Raw genomic sequence first — 16,972 nt, 5'->3', positions numbered from 1 at the left:
GGTAGAAGTATTGGTGTTGGTGGTTGAGATAATGAAGGGAAAGATGATGTGGTGATGATAGTGGTAATGATGATAATGGTGGTGACGATGTTGGTGGTAGTAATGGTGATGGTAATGGCAGTAATGATAGGGATGGGGAAGAGGAAGGTGGTGGAGGTGGTGGTAATGGTGATGATGAAGGGGAAGTTGGTGGTGATCATGGTGATCATGGAGATGATGATGGCAGTGATGTGGTGGTGGTTGGGGTGGTGATGATGGTGATGGTAAAGAGGTAGGTCTTGGTGGTGGTGGTGGTGGTGATAATGAGGAAGAGGAAGTTGGTGGTGGTGGTGATAATGGTGGTGGTGATAGTGAGGAAGAGGAAGTTGGTGGTGGTGGTGATAATGGTGGCCAGGAGAGTGGTGGTGGTAGTGGTGATGTGTTGTTAGAGATGTGGTTGTGGTGGGAATGGTGGTGAACGCTATGGTGTATTTCCTCCCAGACCTTGGTCTGTGGACCAAATATCACTGGTGGAAGGCCCACCCCAGGCACAGGCTGAGATGACCAGTTCAGGGCTTAGGGCAGAAGCAGCCAAGCCTGCCATAAAATTTTCCCGAGCAGCCTTCTACAAAACTGTGCTGGTGATCACGTTAATCATCCAGGCCATAGTTCGCCAACCCTGGCCTACGCCTTGGCACTTTCTCCAAAAAACCTTTCTCTCAGTCTATCCCTCCCTAGTTTTCTGTCACCCTACACCACGCCCCAGATTCTAGCACACCCACAACAAGGTCCCTGACTGACACAAACCTGCCCTCCAGGGCTCCAACCCCCACTGCCTTCCTCTTTAAAACGTGCTCATCCCCCGTCGCCTTCCTAGAGCTCGGAGTGACAGTGAGCCGCCTTCCTGTGTCACACTGTTCCTGATGTCAGAGCCGTTCCAATTCAGAAGAATAGCTCTAGCGGCGGATTTCACACACAATGACAGGTGGATGGACTAGGTATTTTGAGAGTGTTCAGGGAGGAAAGCATTTCTTTCAAGTGCATAAAATCTCACTGTGGCAGTTTCTTGGAATCCAAACGTGGTTGGCTGCAGAAGTACCAGATCAACGCGCTGGTGAGAGGAAGTATGGTGCCAAGCACGGGCGAGGCTCTGGGGAGACCACGGTGGGCAAAGATAGCATGGCCCCCATCCCTGTGCGGCTCGTGGTCTTAGACAGGCTGGCAGAACCGGCCCACCGCGTGGTTTTATACATACAGACTTATGGGCACAGTCACATGACTGACACATTGCCGTGGCTGCTTTCATGCTACGATGGCATATTGGAGTTGTTGTGATGAAGACCCTATGACCTACAAAGCTAGGAATATGTGTTGCCTGGCCTTTTACAGAAACAGTTTGCCCAGCCTAGTCTTGAGGGATAGCAGACAGAGGGCCAAGAGCCCCGCAAACAGCACTGATGGAGGAGCCCTGTGGTTATAGAGAAAGGACTGGAGAGGACCCTGGATGGAGGAGGGCGCAGTCCGGCCTCCCATCAGAAATGCCACAGCAGCTGGGGGAACCCATCCACAGCCCCCCCCAACAGCCAGCGGACTGAGCCCAGGGTCTAGTCTGGCTCCCAAAAGGGACTGGGAAGTTTAAATCGCTCGGTGTGGCCACTCCAGGGGAAAAGACGCTTGCCCAGGACAGAGGCCTAGGAGAGCGCAGGCCCCGGAAAGCAGAAGATTCCTGGCTCCTGACGTGAACAGTGTCATAGAGGGAAATATCACCAACCCACCCACGTCCTCTGTGATGAGGTAATTGTGCCATGAATCAGCCACTGAAGAGAGTGGCCGGCTCCAAGGAGATCTGCAGGGTGAGTCAGAGAGAACCAGCAGAGAGCAGGGGGCACCTGTGTCACACACCGCCTGACCCAGCAGCATTGGAGGGCTCACCGAAGGGCCCTCCGCGGCAGGAAGAGCGTCAGGCCTGCCGTCATCTGCCATCAGCGTTCACTTGGCACCTGGAACTGGGCTGGCGGGCAGAGGAGCTGAATGCAGTCCCCACCCCAGACAGAAGCAAGGGGACATGGGAGGGACAAGGACAGGGCCCCAAGGATCACCTGCTGACTCCCAAAGATGTCATCTGAGGGAAGGAAGTCCCTGTTTATCAAGGCCAGAGCGCAGCGCCTTTGTTTACAGAGCTGGTTGGACAATGGGCGTGAGGCCTGGGCCGACTTCTGAATCCACAGATATGGGTCAGCGTGGCTTTGGGCATTAATACCTTATGTCCAAATATACTGATCATTTTTTTAAAAAGTATTTTAAGCAAACAGATTCTTTTACATGTTTTTATTGATTTTACAGAGAGAGAGAGAGAGAGAGAGAGAGAGAGAGAGAGAGAGAGAGAGAGAGAGAGGAAGGGAGAGGGAGAGAGAGAGAGAAACATGGATCAGCTGCCCCCTGCATGCCCTCTACTGGGGATTGAGCCTGGAACCCAGGCAAGTGCCCTGATGGGAATTGAACCTGTGATCTCACGATGCTCAGCCAACTGAGCCACACTGGGCAGGGCTACAGTGGTAATGTTTAAAGAGGAGGGCTCCCCACAACCTATTCCCTCAGTCTAGTTATGGGGGAAATGTCAGACAAATTCCAACAGAAGGACATCCTCCACCAGGCCATCTCTAAACGGGCAGGGTCATCATCAGATACACTGAAAGTCTGAGGAACTTTCACAGCCCAGAGGAGCTTATAGAAAAGCTGATGACTGGATGTAATGTGGTGCCCTGGATGGGATCCGAGAACAAAAAAGGGGCATTCCATAAAAACTTTAAAAATCTGCATAAACTGCCTACTTGGGTCAATGGTTATGTAACAGTATCGGTCCATTAATTATAACAAAGGTACCAGACTAGTGTAAGATCTATATATATAAAAGCCTAAATATCTGTTATGACCAGATACCCAGACATCCAGCCGGTAGCTATGATGCACACTGACCACCAGGGGGCAGACGCTCAACATGGGAGCTGCCTCCTGTTGGTCAGTGCACTCCCACAGCCAATCTTCTGTGGTCCCTCCCCCCCCACCCCCCAGCGAGATGGCCCTGATTGGCCCTGACTGCCAGCCAAGCTGAGGGACCCACCCATACACAAATTCGTGCACTGGGCCTCTAGTGTTAATAACAAAGGAAATTGGGAGCAGGAAGCATGCATACTCTACTGGAGGAAAGGAAAACAGAAGTGTGTATTCAAATGAGCTCTTACACAGAATTCTAATAGAACAGATCAAAGCTGACTCACTCTCCCTCACATCCCATCCACGTGGGTCCTAGCACACCCGATCAGAACCAAGTTTGGAACTGATCCTAACCCTTGTATCCTAACCCTGAGCAACTCACACAGGGCCCCCGACCATCCCTTCAGGCCACCGGTGACAGAGCCTACTGTTCATCAGATGACTCAGCCCCTGGGCACAGGACCTCCTCATGGACCCCCCTGCCTGCCCCTGCACATCACAGCCCTGCTCCACGAAGCTCTACCACCTCCCACTGCTGCCCTGCTGCTCTCCCTCCCTCCCACCTCACGCCTGGCCCCACGTCCTCGCCTTGCAGTCTCTTCTCTACACTCTGTTATATGGCTTCTCATCCCACCACCCCCTTGATGCCGCTCCCACCAAGAAATCCAATGACTGCACATTGCTAAACCTTTCTTCCTTCCTTCCTTCCTTCCTTCCTTCCTTCCTTCCTTCCTTCCTTCCTTCCTTTCTTCCTCACCCAAGGATATGTTTTTCATTGCTTTTCAGAGAGATAGTGGAAGGGAGAGAAGGAGCAAGGAGGGAGGGAGGGGGAGAAAGAGAGAGGGAGAGAGAAACATGGAGGTGAGAGAGACACATCAATTAGTTGCCTCCCAACCTCGCCCCAACTGGGGATGGGGAGCATAACCAAAATATGTGCCTTTGACCAGGAATCGAACCTGTGACCCTTTGGTGCACAGGCTGACACTCGAACCACTGAACCACACCAGCCAGGGCTGACCACACCCTTCTTGATGCTCCTTTTTCTGTCTTGACACCCATTCTCTCTTGGCCAACAGACATATGAAAAGATGCTTAACATCACTATCAGGAAAGCGCAAATTAAAAACACAATGAAATATCCTCTCACACCTGTCAGAAAGGCTATTATCACAAAGACAACAATAACAAGAATTGGGGAAGATGTGGAGAAAAGAGAACCCCCGTGCACTGTTGTTGGTGGGAATATAAATTGACGCAGCCGCTATGGAAAAGAGCATGGAGGTTCCTCAAAAAATTAAAAATAGGACTACCACATGACCCTGAAATTCCACTCCTCAGTATTATCCAAAGAAAACAAAAACACCCATTTGAAAATACATACGCACCCCTATGTTCTGTTCATGCAGCATTATTTGCAATAGCCATAATACAGAAGCAACCCACATATCCATCGAAAGATGAATGGATAAAGAAGATGTGGTACATGTATACAATGGAATATTAATCAGCAATAAAGAGAACGAAATCTTGCCATTTGCAACAACATGCAAGGACCCTGAGGCTAGTGTGCTAAGTGAAATAAGTCAGAGAGAGACAAATACCATGTTACTTCACTTACATGTGAAATCTAAAAAACCAGACTAACCAAACCAGAAGAAAAACTCATAGATACAGAGAACAAACTGATGGTTGCCAAAGGGGAGGGCGGTGGAGGAATGAATGAAAAGGGTGAAGGGGACTAGGAGGTACAAACTTCCAGTTATCTGTGTGTATAGAAAGCCAGCAACCGGAACGCCAGAACCACCAGAACCACCGGTGGCTATGACGCCCACTGAGGCGGCAAACCAGCCAGATCAGGGGGCAGGGCTGGCAGCCAACTTCCTGCAGCCCCTTCCCCCCTCCCCCACCCCCTCACCCTCGCCCAGCCCCACCCCAGATCGGCCCCCCTACCCCATCAGGAGCAGGGCCGCCAGCCAACCACCTGTGGCCCCTCCCCCCAGCCGGCCCCGCCCCCGATTGGTAGATTGGCACGCCAGGCCGCTGCCCCTCCCCATCACTGGGGGGGGGGGGCTGTGGGCCGATGGGGATGGTGGGGGCTGATGGGGGTGGGGCCAGCCCACCACCTACAGCCCCTCTCCACGTGCGCACACCCCCACAGCCACCATTGCCAGCTCAGAGCACCTCTTCTTTCCTAGATCATGTCCAGTGAGAACCGCAAGAACACCAAGTACGTGCTGAGGGGAGAGGCGGCGGACAAGGTCTTCCGGGTCGATGAGGTCACGGGGGACGTGTTCGCCTTTGAGAGGCTGGACAGGGAGAAGACCTCCCAGTACCACCTCACTGCCCTCATCGTGGACAAGAACACCAACAAGGAGCTGGAGCCCCCGTCCAACTTCGTCATCAAAGTGTACGACGTGAATGACAACTGGCCTGTGTTCACTCACCCGTTTTTCAACGCATCCGTGTCCGAGATGTCAGCTGCGGGTACGTGCTGTCTGTCCCCCTCTCCTGTACCTCCCCCACCCCCAGCCTGAAGCCACCTCTCCATCAACAACTTCAACACCTGAGGCTAGGATTCAGTGAGTTTAGGGCAGTGATTGTAATGACCCTAGCCATTGACTGAACCCTGATCCTGATCATAGGCTGAACCCTGACCCTAGCCATAGACTGAGCCCTGATCCTGATCATAGGCTGAACCCTGACCCTAGCCATAGACTGAGCCCTGATCCTGATCATAGGCTGAACCCTGACCCTAGCCATAGACTGAGCCCTGATCCTGATCATAGGCTGAACCCTGACCCTAGCCATAGACTGAGCCCTGATCCTGATCATAGGCTGAACCCTGACCCTAGCCATAGACTGAGCCCTGATCCTGATCATAGGCTGAACCCTGACCCTAGCCATAGACTGAGCCCTGATCCTGATCATAGGCTGAACCCTGACCCTAGCCATAGACTGAGCCCTGATCCTGATCGTAGGCTGAACCCTGACCTTAGCCATAGACTGAGCCCTGATCCTGATCACAGGCTGAACCCTGACCCTAGTCATAGACTGAGCCCTGATCCTGATCACAGGCTGAACCCTGACCCTACTCATAGACTGAGCCCTGATCCTGATTGTAGGCTGAACCCTGACCCTAGTCATAGACTGAGCCCTGATCCTGATCATAGGCTGAACCCTGACCTTAGCCATAGACTGAGCCCTGATCCTGATCACAGGCTGAACCCTGACCCTAGCCATAGACTGAGCCCTGATCCTGATCACAGGCTGAACCCTGACCCTAGTCATAGACTGAGCCCTGATCCTGATCATAGGCTGAACCCTGACCTTAGCCATAGACTGGGCCCTGATCCTGATTGTAGGCTGAACCCTGACCCCAGTCATAGACTGAGCCCTGATCCTGATTGTAGGCTGAACCCTGACCTAGTCATAGACTGAGCCCTGATCCTGATATCAGGCTGAACCCTGACCCTAGTCATAGACTGAGCCCTGATCCTGATCATAGGCTGAACCCTGACCCTAGTCATAGACTGAGCCCTGATCCTGATCATGGACTGAGCCTTCACCATCAGAGGCACACATGTCTGATTACTCTTCGGAGCAAACTCTCTGACCCTGAGGACTGACACAAGAGCGTAGCTTTTGCACATGAATAATGCCAGCTCTGCCACCCAGGCGAGACGAGTCCTCTCTGGGATCCATGCAGGAGTAGAGGAGGGAGGACCGGGGCCCTCACCTCAAGGTGTGTCACCACCTGGACCATAGGCCTCCAGAGATTACTATTCATTCAGTTCCACCCTAAGCTCCCAGGAGGTGCCTGAAAAGGGTTCGCTCCCCCCACCCCTTAGTCCGGGGCCCTGGCCAAGGCCCTGGGACCAGACCTTCCTATTAAGTAGGGGGATCCTGGTATTCAAGGGGGAAAGAGCTGTAACCCCCACCCCTGCGGGGGCCTCTTCCCATTCCCGTTTCACCTTCCAGCGCAGGAAAGAAGCATCCCCTCACCCTCCCAGGTTTCTCCTCTTGACCCCAACCACATGCCCCTTCCTCACCTCCCCCGGAAATGGAAGCCGCCTGCTCTCTCTGGCCCCATCCAGGCCGATCAGGCTACGCCTCCCCTGCTGCCAGCACTTTGCCCCCATGCAGGCTCCTCAGGACATAAAGCAGCCTTTTCGCCCTGGGTCCCTGGGGGAGGTGGGTTCAGGGGACACCCATCTGGGAACAGGGTGGGGGGATGGCAGTCACAAGGCTGCAACCCCTGGATTCTCGCTCCACAGGGACCTCCGTCTTCCAACTGACCGCAGTGGATGCAGATGACCCCACCGTGGCAGAGCACACCACCATCATGTACCACATCGTGAAAGGAGACGAATATTTTGGCATTTCTGACTCTGGTCTGTGAGACTGACCCTCCTGTGGCTTGGGCGGGGGGGGGGGGAGCGTATATTCCAGGTGTGGGTGCTGAGGGGAGCCCAATCTGGCAGGGGTCACCGACCACTGAGCAACACTGTGCTAAGGAGGTGGTTGGTATCCCATGTTAAGACAAGGTGGCTGGTGAGGGCAGAAGGAAGCAGGCAGGTGCCCCAAGACATGGACTCCAGTCCAGGGAACAAAATCAGGACCCCAGCGTGGACACAGGAGGCAGGAGTGGAAGCTGGTTACAGCTCTGGGTGCAGGTTCAGACAGACCTGGCTTCCAGGCCCAGCTCTCCCACTCGCCTTCTCTACAGACCTCAGGGAAGGCCACTAACCTCTGCAAGCCCTAGTTCCCACACCCCAAAATGGGATGCCTCTACTCATCCTGCATGGTAGTTGTGAAGTATGAATTAGATAGAATGTATAGAGAGCGCATGGCCCATTGCAATTATACACTCAGTGTGGCTTTAAGAACGGTAAGGACTGCCTGGCCAGTTGCTCAGTGGTTACAACCGAAGGGTTGTGGGTTTGATTCCCGGTCAAGGGCACGTACCTTGGTTGCAGGTTCCCCAGCCCCAGCAGGGGCGCGTGCGGGAGGCAGCCAATCGATGTGTCTCTCTCCTGTTGATGCTTCTCTCTCTCTCTCTCCCCTCACCTGCCTCCCTTCCACTCTCTCTGGAAATCAATGTAAAATACATCCTCGGGTGAAGATTTAAAAAGATAAAAAACTGTAAGGACTGAATCTTCGGAGCAAGATAGGCCTGAAGGGATGGCAAACACACAGCAGACACACCACACCCCGTGGGGCGCCACGGTGGGCACACTGATCCATCACAGCCCTCCTCCACGCTGAGCCTGGGGGGGCCTCACGCTCTTTCTCAGCACAGTGCTCCCGGCAGCTAACGGTTTGGGCAGCTCTGGCCTCGAAGTGCAGGGGCGGAGGCAGGGGTGGTTGGCCCGTGTCCCTCAGCCCTGGCTGCACACTAGAATGACCTGGCGCTCTACAGTCAGGTGCCCTCTGGAGACGGCCTGGGCACCAGCATTTTCTCCAAGCTCCCCAGGTAACACGGCTCCTGCTGGGACCCTTTCTGCAGGACTCGTCTTCACAAAAGTCAGCAACCTGGACCGAGAAACGCAGGCCCGGTACGAGATCGTGGTGGAAGCCCAAGATGCCCAGGGCCTCCGCGGGGACTCAGGCACGACCACCGTGCTGATCAGGCTGGAGGACATCAACGACAACTTCCCCATCTTCACCCAGAGTGAGCCCCTCCCCTGGGACCTGGGCAGGGCAGGGGGCAGGGGGCGGGATGCTCCAGACGCGGTGACCTAGGACCCGACCCCTCACCCCACCCCAAGGTGGGCCTAGGGCTCAGGGAAGTCACTTGGGCGAAGAGAGGGGCCCTGCTCCCCGTCCCTGCACACATTCCCAAGGCTGTCCTGCTGCCCCCCGACTCAGAACACTGAGCCCAGCCACAGACTGATTCTCCCCAAACAAGCAGCCCCCTGGGCTCTCTGTTTGTTGTCTGACAAGAGCTTTGCACATGCCCTGGGGGGGCAGGGGGGGGTGAGGAGGAAGGTGATGGCTCTTCACATGAACCCTCTAATACTGAGACAAAGTCAGAGGCTCGGCCTCCCCAAGGACAGGCCAGTTTCCTGAAGTGGCCTCGTTGTGCATGGCTTAAGCTCCCGGGAGGTGGGACTTGTCTCCTTGTCTCTCTTGTCAATGCATAACTCCCCTAGCAAAGTGCTTGGCATACAGTAGGTGCTTAATAACTAGTTGGATGGATGGATGGATGGATGGATGGATAGAGGAGAACTATTTTGCCTTGAGACTGAAAATTCCAGTGGCATTATTATTATTAACTAGAGGCCCAGTGCAAGGATTCGTGCACTGGTGGGGTCCCTTGGCCTGGCCTGTGGGGATCAGACCGAAACTGGCTTTCTGACATCCCCTGAGGGGTTCCAGATTGCCAGAGGGCACAGGCCAGGCCGAGGGACCCCACTGGTGCACCATCGGGGCCAGGGAGAGACCACGGGAGGGCTTCAGGGCATGTCCAACCCATCTCACCCAGTCCCAATTGGCTGGACCCCAGCAGCAAGCTAACCTACTGGTTGGAGCGCCTGCCCCCTGATGGTCAGTGTGCATCATAACAACTGGTCGAAGGGTCAAACGAATGGTCAGACACTTAGCATGTTAGGCTGTTGTTATATAGGATTATTATTATCTTCCCATGCCCATTTCCCACATCAGAATATATTAGGGTAATAGGAGGGACAATTGCCTCGTGGATCTCATTAACCCAGTGCCCTCTGGGGCGCCCTATCTGCATCAGCCAACTACGTCTTTACGGTGCCTGAAGACATCCGTGTGGGCAGCCCCCTGGGCTCTCTGTTCGTTGAGGACCCAGATGAACCCCAGAACCGGATGACCAAGTACAGCATCGTGCAGGGAGAGTTCAGGGACACCTTCACCATCCAGACGGACCCCGCCCACAACGAGGGCATCATCAAGCCCACAAAGGTTTGCGGGCCGGGGGCGATGGGGACAGATGTGGGGTTGGGGGCTCCCAGCATCCCCAGAACTCGCCCAGGGCGGCTACCAGGTCAGAGGCCACCAGAGATGCACTCTGGGTCAGCTTGGGACGGTGTAGCGAGGAGAGAAGGCTCGGTGCCTTAGGCTGGGTTATGCCTGAAGCAGACGGTGAGGCAAGGATTTGGTGTAAACAGCTTACTTGGGAGGTGATCCCAGGAAGCCCCAGGAGCAGTGACACGAGAAAAGGAGCGAGATGAGTCGGCTTCTGGAGGGGTGAGGAGGAGAGGACGAAGCAGACAAGGGCAGGAGAAGATTCTTGAGCAAAAACCTAAGAAAAGACTCGTCCTTAAGGAGCTGTGGCTAGAACCACTAGTCTTTGATCCCCTCAAGAGCAGGACTGGGTCTGGTCCCTGTGTGTCCCCAGTATTGGGAACAGGGCCAGGCATAGAGCCAGGCTTGAGGGCGGAGCAAGGAAGCAGCTGAGATGCGATGGGGGGGGGGGGGGGGGGGCAGCTGCAGGCCGCCAGGCCCAGCCACTCTTGATGGCCTTGGGAAGATCACTTCTCCAGGCCTCAAGCCCCTCATCTGTAAAATGGGTATCATCCCAGAACTACCTCGCAGGACTGCTGGCAAAGATCACGCACCACATGCTTGGCTCTGAACAGGCGCTCACCACCCTCTTCCCTCCCACAGCCCCTGGACTACGAACGCATCCAGCAATACAGCTTCACCATCGAGGCCACGGACCCGACCATCAACCTCCGCTACTCGAGCAGCGGCTCCGCCAAGAACAAGGCCCGTGTCACCATCCATGTCACAGACGTGGATGAGCCCCCCGTCTTCCAGAAGCCCTTCTACCACTTCAAGCTGCAGGAGAACCTGAAGAAACCTCTCATCGGCTCGGTGCAGGCCGTGGACCCCGATGCCGCGCGAAGGAGCATCGGGTAAGGAGGGGGTGAGAAGGGGGTGGCCATGACAATTACTGGACTGAGCCCAGACCCAAAGGGAAAACCTCCCGGCACGTACGTGGGAAACGGCAGAGACAGGACTAGCAGCCACGGTCTCCCGCTGGCCCACGTGCCCTCTCTCCGACCCTCCGGGACCGTGTCCGGCGAGCACCACCTCGCACAGCCCTGGCCACCGGGGCGGCTCAGCCTTGACGGGCCTGTTCTTTGGACCCTGGCTCCCCCAGGCCCCATCGAGGGAGACCTGGCAGTCAAGAGGGCAACCAGCTAGACAACATATGTAAATCCTCTCCGATCAGCATGCTTTATTAAGTCTGTCTTCCCCAACACAAGAGGGGAAAGTGCTCATTTCCCAGAGAAATGACACAAAGATGGATAAGGAAACATCAGTAGCCCCCACTCCCGGGTAACGCCTGTTCACCAAAGTCGTGTTTGATGTGGTCCTATCACGCCTTTCTTCATGGCAAACGGCGAGATACGTTAATGGCAGATTTGTTGTTTGCTTGTCCCCTTTGTGGGTTTTTATTGGGTGCAGGTTCAGACACGCCCATTTTTTTTATCCTACCACACCCATTTCATCACTACTTGTTCTTCTGTCTCAACTAGACTCCTCTCTTCTACCCTCTGGGACAAAAGATACAGTTCTAACTAGTGCTTTCTAGAGCCACTTAACATTTGATAGTCTGAATTGAATCCAATCCCATGTTATTCCAGAGGATTAACCGATTTTACCAGCACCATAGAAGTAACTCCTCTCTCTCTCTCTCTCTCTCTCTCACACACACACACACACACACACACACACAAACACCATTGCCTTTTTATATATAATAATAAATCAATAGTTGCATTTTAATTCCTCCCAAGTTTTTGCTTTATATTCAGACATTTTTCAATTAGATGGTTTTCCAAAAGAAAATTTTTCAGGACCTATCTTTGTGGATGATAGCTATCATTCCTGATTGCTTGCATGTTTACAAATACCAGTGTTTTTGCCTTCTTATGTTCATAACATCTAGATGTGCTTGTCTAATACTCAGATTATAGACACTTCACTCCAAAACTACTATCAATGTGTTCTAGCATTTAATTTATGGGGACCTCCTGGGGTGAATCTGGTTTCTCTTTATAAAAATGCTTTTTTTTTTTCCTGACTGGACTCTTCAGTTCCTTCATATAGACTTGAAATTCAAAAGTGTCGTCAGGATATACCTAAAATCTGATCTCTTTTTAAAACCATGCCTAATATCAATGGCCTCTTTTAATCTGTAGATTCAGGCCTTTCTTCAGATCAAGAACATTTCCTTATATCTTTTGTTATTTCTTCTGTTCCATTTGCTCTGGAACTTTCTTCAGTAGTAGCAAATAATTATTATCATAATTATAGTTTTCCTCTCTCTTTTTACCTCTTCATACCTTTGTTTATGATTTCTGGAAGAACTGTTCAGTTTTACTTCACAAATATAATTTTCTTTCACTCGCTTCTTACCTCTAACAGCTCCTTTTTTTTTTTTTTTCTTCCTGGATCTTGCCAACTATCTTTTCATTCATCACAAACACGATCCCAGCTCTAGTGCAGTTGATTAAAGTGCCACCTGCCTCAGCTCTGAGCACTGCTGATGGAGTCTCAGGCACCACCCTCACATCGGCGATGACAACATCGCTAAGATCAAAGGGATCACCCCGCTTCTCTGCACCCCTCTGGGTGGTAGGGTGCAATGGGCAGTGAGAAGAGGATGGAGGAGGAGGCAAGGAACAGACCCTGAAGGGCCTGGTCTGTCATACTAGGGATGTGAACTCAGCAAAGAGCAATAGAAAGCCATGAATCTCTCTCCCCCCGGGCAGATACTTCATCCGCAGGACCAGCGACAAGGGCCAGTTCTTCCAAATAAACAAGCAGGGGAACATTTACAACGAGAAAGAAGTAGACAGAGAAGTCACTCCCTGGTATAACCTGACTGTGGAGGCCAAGGAGCTGGATTCTAGAGGTGAGTGACCCCATCTGCTAGGGCATCGGGGCTTTTCTCCTTTCCTCCTTCACTCACAATTGGCATCATCTGTCACGGTGGGTCCCTGGAGGTATGCTAAGCTCCTACTGAAGCACCACTTGGCTGGGATGCTAGACAGCCTTCATCCCCAAGTGGGGATGGACCAGCAGCATCCATATCCCCTGAGACCTTGTTATCAGGGCCAAGTGCCAGGCCCCACAACCTCAGACTGAATCAGAATCTCATGCACAGTACGGTTTATGAAGCACTGTCCCCAAGACAAGAATCACCTAGGGCACCTCTTAACGGAGGTTTTCAGACCCCTCCCTGGAGGTTCAGGTCCAGGGAGCCAGAAACGGGGCCAAGAAATATGCATTGGACAAGTGCCACATGATGCTTACCATGGATTTTGGAAAAGGTTGTTGGGGGCTCTTTATGTCCCAGTTAGGGATTGAATTCAAAATCTGCAGCAGGTTCTAACTCCAAGATGGTTAGGTTCTCCAGAAATTAGTGTAACATGTGCCAAAGGGAAAGGCAAGTGTTGGAGTTTGCACCCTTTGCCGCTATAAGAAAAGCAGCACTGCCCTGCAGAAGAAAGATTAACATTCCCGCCTCACCCAGGAGACCATCCCTGGAGAGGGGGAGAAAGCGGGACTTGGCCAAGGCCCCCCCCCCCGCCCCCCGTGCTACCCACATCCCCAGTATGACAGCCAGGCCGACTGTGATGGACTCCTGTGTTTTTCAGATCCATCTTTAGCCCTTTCTTCCCCATCTATTCACAGTCATACAGTTTTTAAACTTTGAAAGTAACTTAAATTTTAAAAGTTATTTGTGGTTTCTTTTAAAATATGGAAAATACAAGCTAGGAGAAGAAAATGATCCCCCCATAACCCTACCATAGACAACTACTGTTCGCACTTTTCTGTGGTCCTTTTTTTATACATATTTTTACAGAAGTAAGTTTTAATATTTGTATAAAATCTTATCCTGCATTTTTACTTAACCTAATTTCAGAACCATTTTCTCATGGTTCTAACCCATCGTTTTTTAAATTACATTTTTAAAATGTAATTTACATGGGCATTATAAACGGCCACATATTTCATTCTTTTAAAGTGGTATAATTTATTGACCCAATCTCACTTACATTGTTTACCTTTTAAATCATTTTGTAATTAAGTAATTTAATTTAATAAATTATACTTGTTTAAATTAATTTAATTACTTAATTAAATCCTTCGATTAGTTTGGTGATTACTTAACTCAATTTTACTAAAACCTTTTTAAATTCCCTGAGATTACCTTTTCATTCTTACAAGTAATTCTTTATTAAGCATCCTTGTGCATGAAGCTTGACCCCCTACCTCTTCCACTCATTTCATCCAGAATACCCTCCCTGGCCTCTCTTCCATAGCCCCTCTTCCTGTGAAAAGGGCACCCCTTCAGGAGTCCCCTCCACACATCAGCTGAGCCCATTGCAGTGACAAGTCCTTTCCCCCTGCAGGGAACCCCACGGGCAAAGAATCCATTGTACAGGTCCACATCGAAGTTTTGGATGTGAACGACAACCCCCCAAAGTTTGCCAAGCCCTACGAGCCCACAGTGTGTGAGAACGCTGAGCAGGGCACGGTGAGTCTGGCTCAGGTGGGAGGACAAGGCGGTGCCCACCTGGGACAGGCTTCAGAGCAGCACCTCCCACCCTCAGTCAGTTGCTTAATGTAACCTGCACAACAGCCTTGAGGAAAGGTGACATTATCCCTACTTTATAGGTGGAGAAACTGAGGCTCAGAGAAAATATGTGGAGAACAGATTGGCGGGGAGGGGGCTGGTACAAAGAGTATGTTTGTGGAGGTCATTTAAGTCAGTGTTGCAGGTGGGAGGCAGCCATGGTCAGGTCTAAACCCAAAGTCTCCATCACTGAACTCCAGACAAGCCCAACACCATCACTGACCACCCTCATCTTCCACACTCCAGCTGGTGGTGCAAATCTTGGCAATAGACGAGGACATAACGCCAAAAGATGTGAAGTTCAAATTCTCCCTGAACACCAAGGACAGCAACTTCACCCTCACTGATAACCACGGTACGTCCACATGAACATAGTTAGCCTGGCTCTTAGGAGGGTCAGGACTGAGGTTATTTGAGTATCGAAGCACCAGGGTCAAGGCTCAAGCCAACAAACTGAGGGCAAGGCCTCACTGGGGTTTTCATTTGATGGCATATTTTGTACAACTTCTGCCAAATACCTTATTGGCCTATACAATGGTCAGAGGTGCCCTGGCCAAACTGTCAAGGCCGCATAGCCTGCCATTCCCCATCAGAGACTAGATGAACAGAATAGATATGGGGTGCAGACAGTCATACCAAGGTTCCCAAACTGGCCAAGAGATTCCTTCTCACACGCACTCTCTGAGCTCAGCATAATGACAAATTACTCTACAACATGGAACTTTGAGGTCACTTCCAAAAAGTCAAAACTGGGAATGTGGAATTCAAAATGCCAAGGAATCAGAAAACTCGGTCTTAATTCAATTACAATAACTACTTACCACCCAGGGCCCGGGACAGGATCTGGTCCACCAATCACAGCCCAGAGAGTCCTGTGATGTCAGTAGTAGCCAATCAGAGCTCCCAATGAGTAAGCGCTCAGGAGTGGGATCACGCTGAGTTGATTGCACTCCAGTCACTGGTAGACAGGTTTCCGTAGCTTCAACAGCTTCCTCAGAAAACAAATAAAAATAAAAATCCCCCTTATATCTAACTAGAGCAATCAATCACCCAGCATGGGGTGGAATTCCTGCCTGTCCCTGATTGGCAAAACTGTGGTTGGTGAGGATCCCTGTAGAGAAACAGCCACTTCAAGGTCAGAATAAGGAAGGTCAGGGAAAAGGGGTCTCTGAGAGTGGGGCAGACCCAGAGGATCAGCCACAGCCTCCCGGGGGACAGGGAAGGTGGCCATGACGTGTTGACAGTCAATGACAGATGACTCAGCGTTCACTGTCTTTAGTAGTAACTAATGTGGCAAAAATACCCATCACCCCATCCCAAGGTCCACCTCATTCTCACCTCAGAGAGGTCTGCAAGGGGGTAGAAAGCTTAAGTGCTACCCCAAAGAACCCCCCTGTGCGGCCAGGAGGCAAGCTTGTTGGTCTTGGATTCACTGAGCGTGAATGTCCTGCTATAACATTAAATGGGTATAGTGAGAAAGCACTCATTTCTCCCATAGTGTCAACGGCCATATTGTTTACTCTCAAGTATAATAGACAAGGCTACTTAATAATGAAATGAACTGGCCTTCATTTGAAATCTAAAATACGGCCTCCTTTGCTTTTGGCTGGCTTGCTGAGCAGGCCAACCCTACACAGCGGTCAAATATCTCCTCCAAATCCTGTTCCCTCCCCTGACTATCAGTATCATGACCTCCCAGGAAGCCTACAAAAGGCGGATTATCTGTCCTCTGCCCAAAGCCACTGAGTCCGAAATGTGGAAGGGGGAGAGGGACGCAAGGAAAGGAGGTGGCTGGGAAGGGGTGAGGTCTGAAAGCCTGCAGGTTTAAAACGCTCCCGGGGGGGTTCTGCACAGGAAACCATTGATTGGAGCTGGGCGGGAAAGTCAAATTTGAGCCAAAGCACAGTCCCAGGTCCAGCCTGCCCCAGACACTCTCAAGTCCCTATGTAATCATTCCCTCAGCATGCCCAGGAACGTAAGCGTTGTTTTTACTCTCTGACCAATTTGCAGGGATAACAGAAAACGTCTCAGAAGTTAGCCCGATCTAAAAGACTTTTAAAAACTTTATTTCCCCGCTTATTATTTGTCAAAGCTTAAAACAATGCATTCATTAACTGATCTGAAAGAGAGTCACCTACCATTAGAGTGGAGTTAGGGAGGAAGGGATCAGGCATTATCAGTTGCCCACAGAAACAGAAAACAGGGATTTTACATTCTGGCCAAGCCATGCTTAGAAGATAAGTCAAAGGAGTGCCCAAAACATACCCCCCCTCTGGAAGAACAGAAGGCTGAAACATAAGGCAGGGGACGCAAAGAACACAGAGGCACCCCAGGTGGCACATGGGCGGGCACAATCCAGGAGGACTCCCAGGA

General features: G+C 51.6%; 1 protein-coding gene across 1 annotated transcript in view; it reads left to right on the top strand.

Moving 5' to 3' along the window:
* Nucleotides 1–16,972, top strand: part of CDH5 (cadherin 5) — a 34,755-nt gene that overhangs the window by 13,361 nt on the left and 4,422 nt on the right. The window contains exons 3-10 of the mRNA XM_079800710.1: nt 5,169–5,457; nt 7,248–7,364; nt 8,480–8,644; nt 9,719–9,906; nt 10,612–10,862; nt 12,729–12,871; nt 14,376–14,500; nt 14,846–14,954. Coding sequence (XP_079656836.1) covers nt 5,169–5,457; nt 7,248–7,364; nt 8,480–8,644; nt 9,719–9,906; nt 10,612–10,862; nt 12,729–12,871; nt 14,376–14,500; nt 14,846–14,954 — 1,387 coding nt within the window. The remainder of the gene's footprint in view (nt 1–5,168; nt 5,458–7,247; nt 7,365–8,479; nt 8,645–9,718; nt 9,907–10,611; nt 10,863–12,728; nt 12,872–14,375; nt 14,501–14,845; nt 14,955–16,972) is intronic.

The sequence above is a fragment of the Cnephaeus nilssonii genome, assembly GCF_951640355.1.
Source record: "Cnephaeus nilssonii genome assembly, chromosome: 20".
In the NCBI taxonomy this organism is placed as follows: domain Eukaryota; kingdom Metazoa; phylum Chordata; class Mammalia; order Chiroptera; family Vespertilionidae; genus Cnephaeus; species Cnephaeus nilssonii.
Note: the sequence above shows the minus strand (reverse complement) of the source record. Positions and strands in the feature narration are given on the sequence as shown.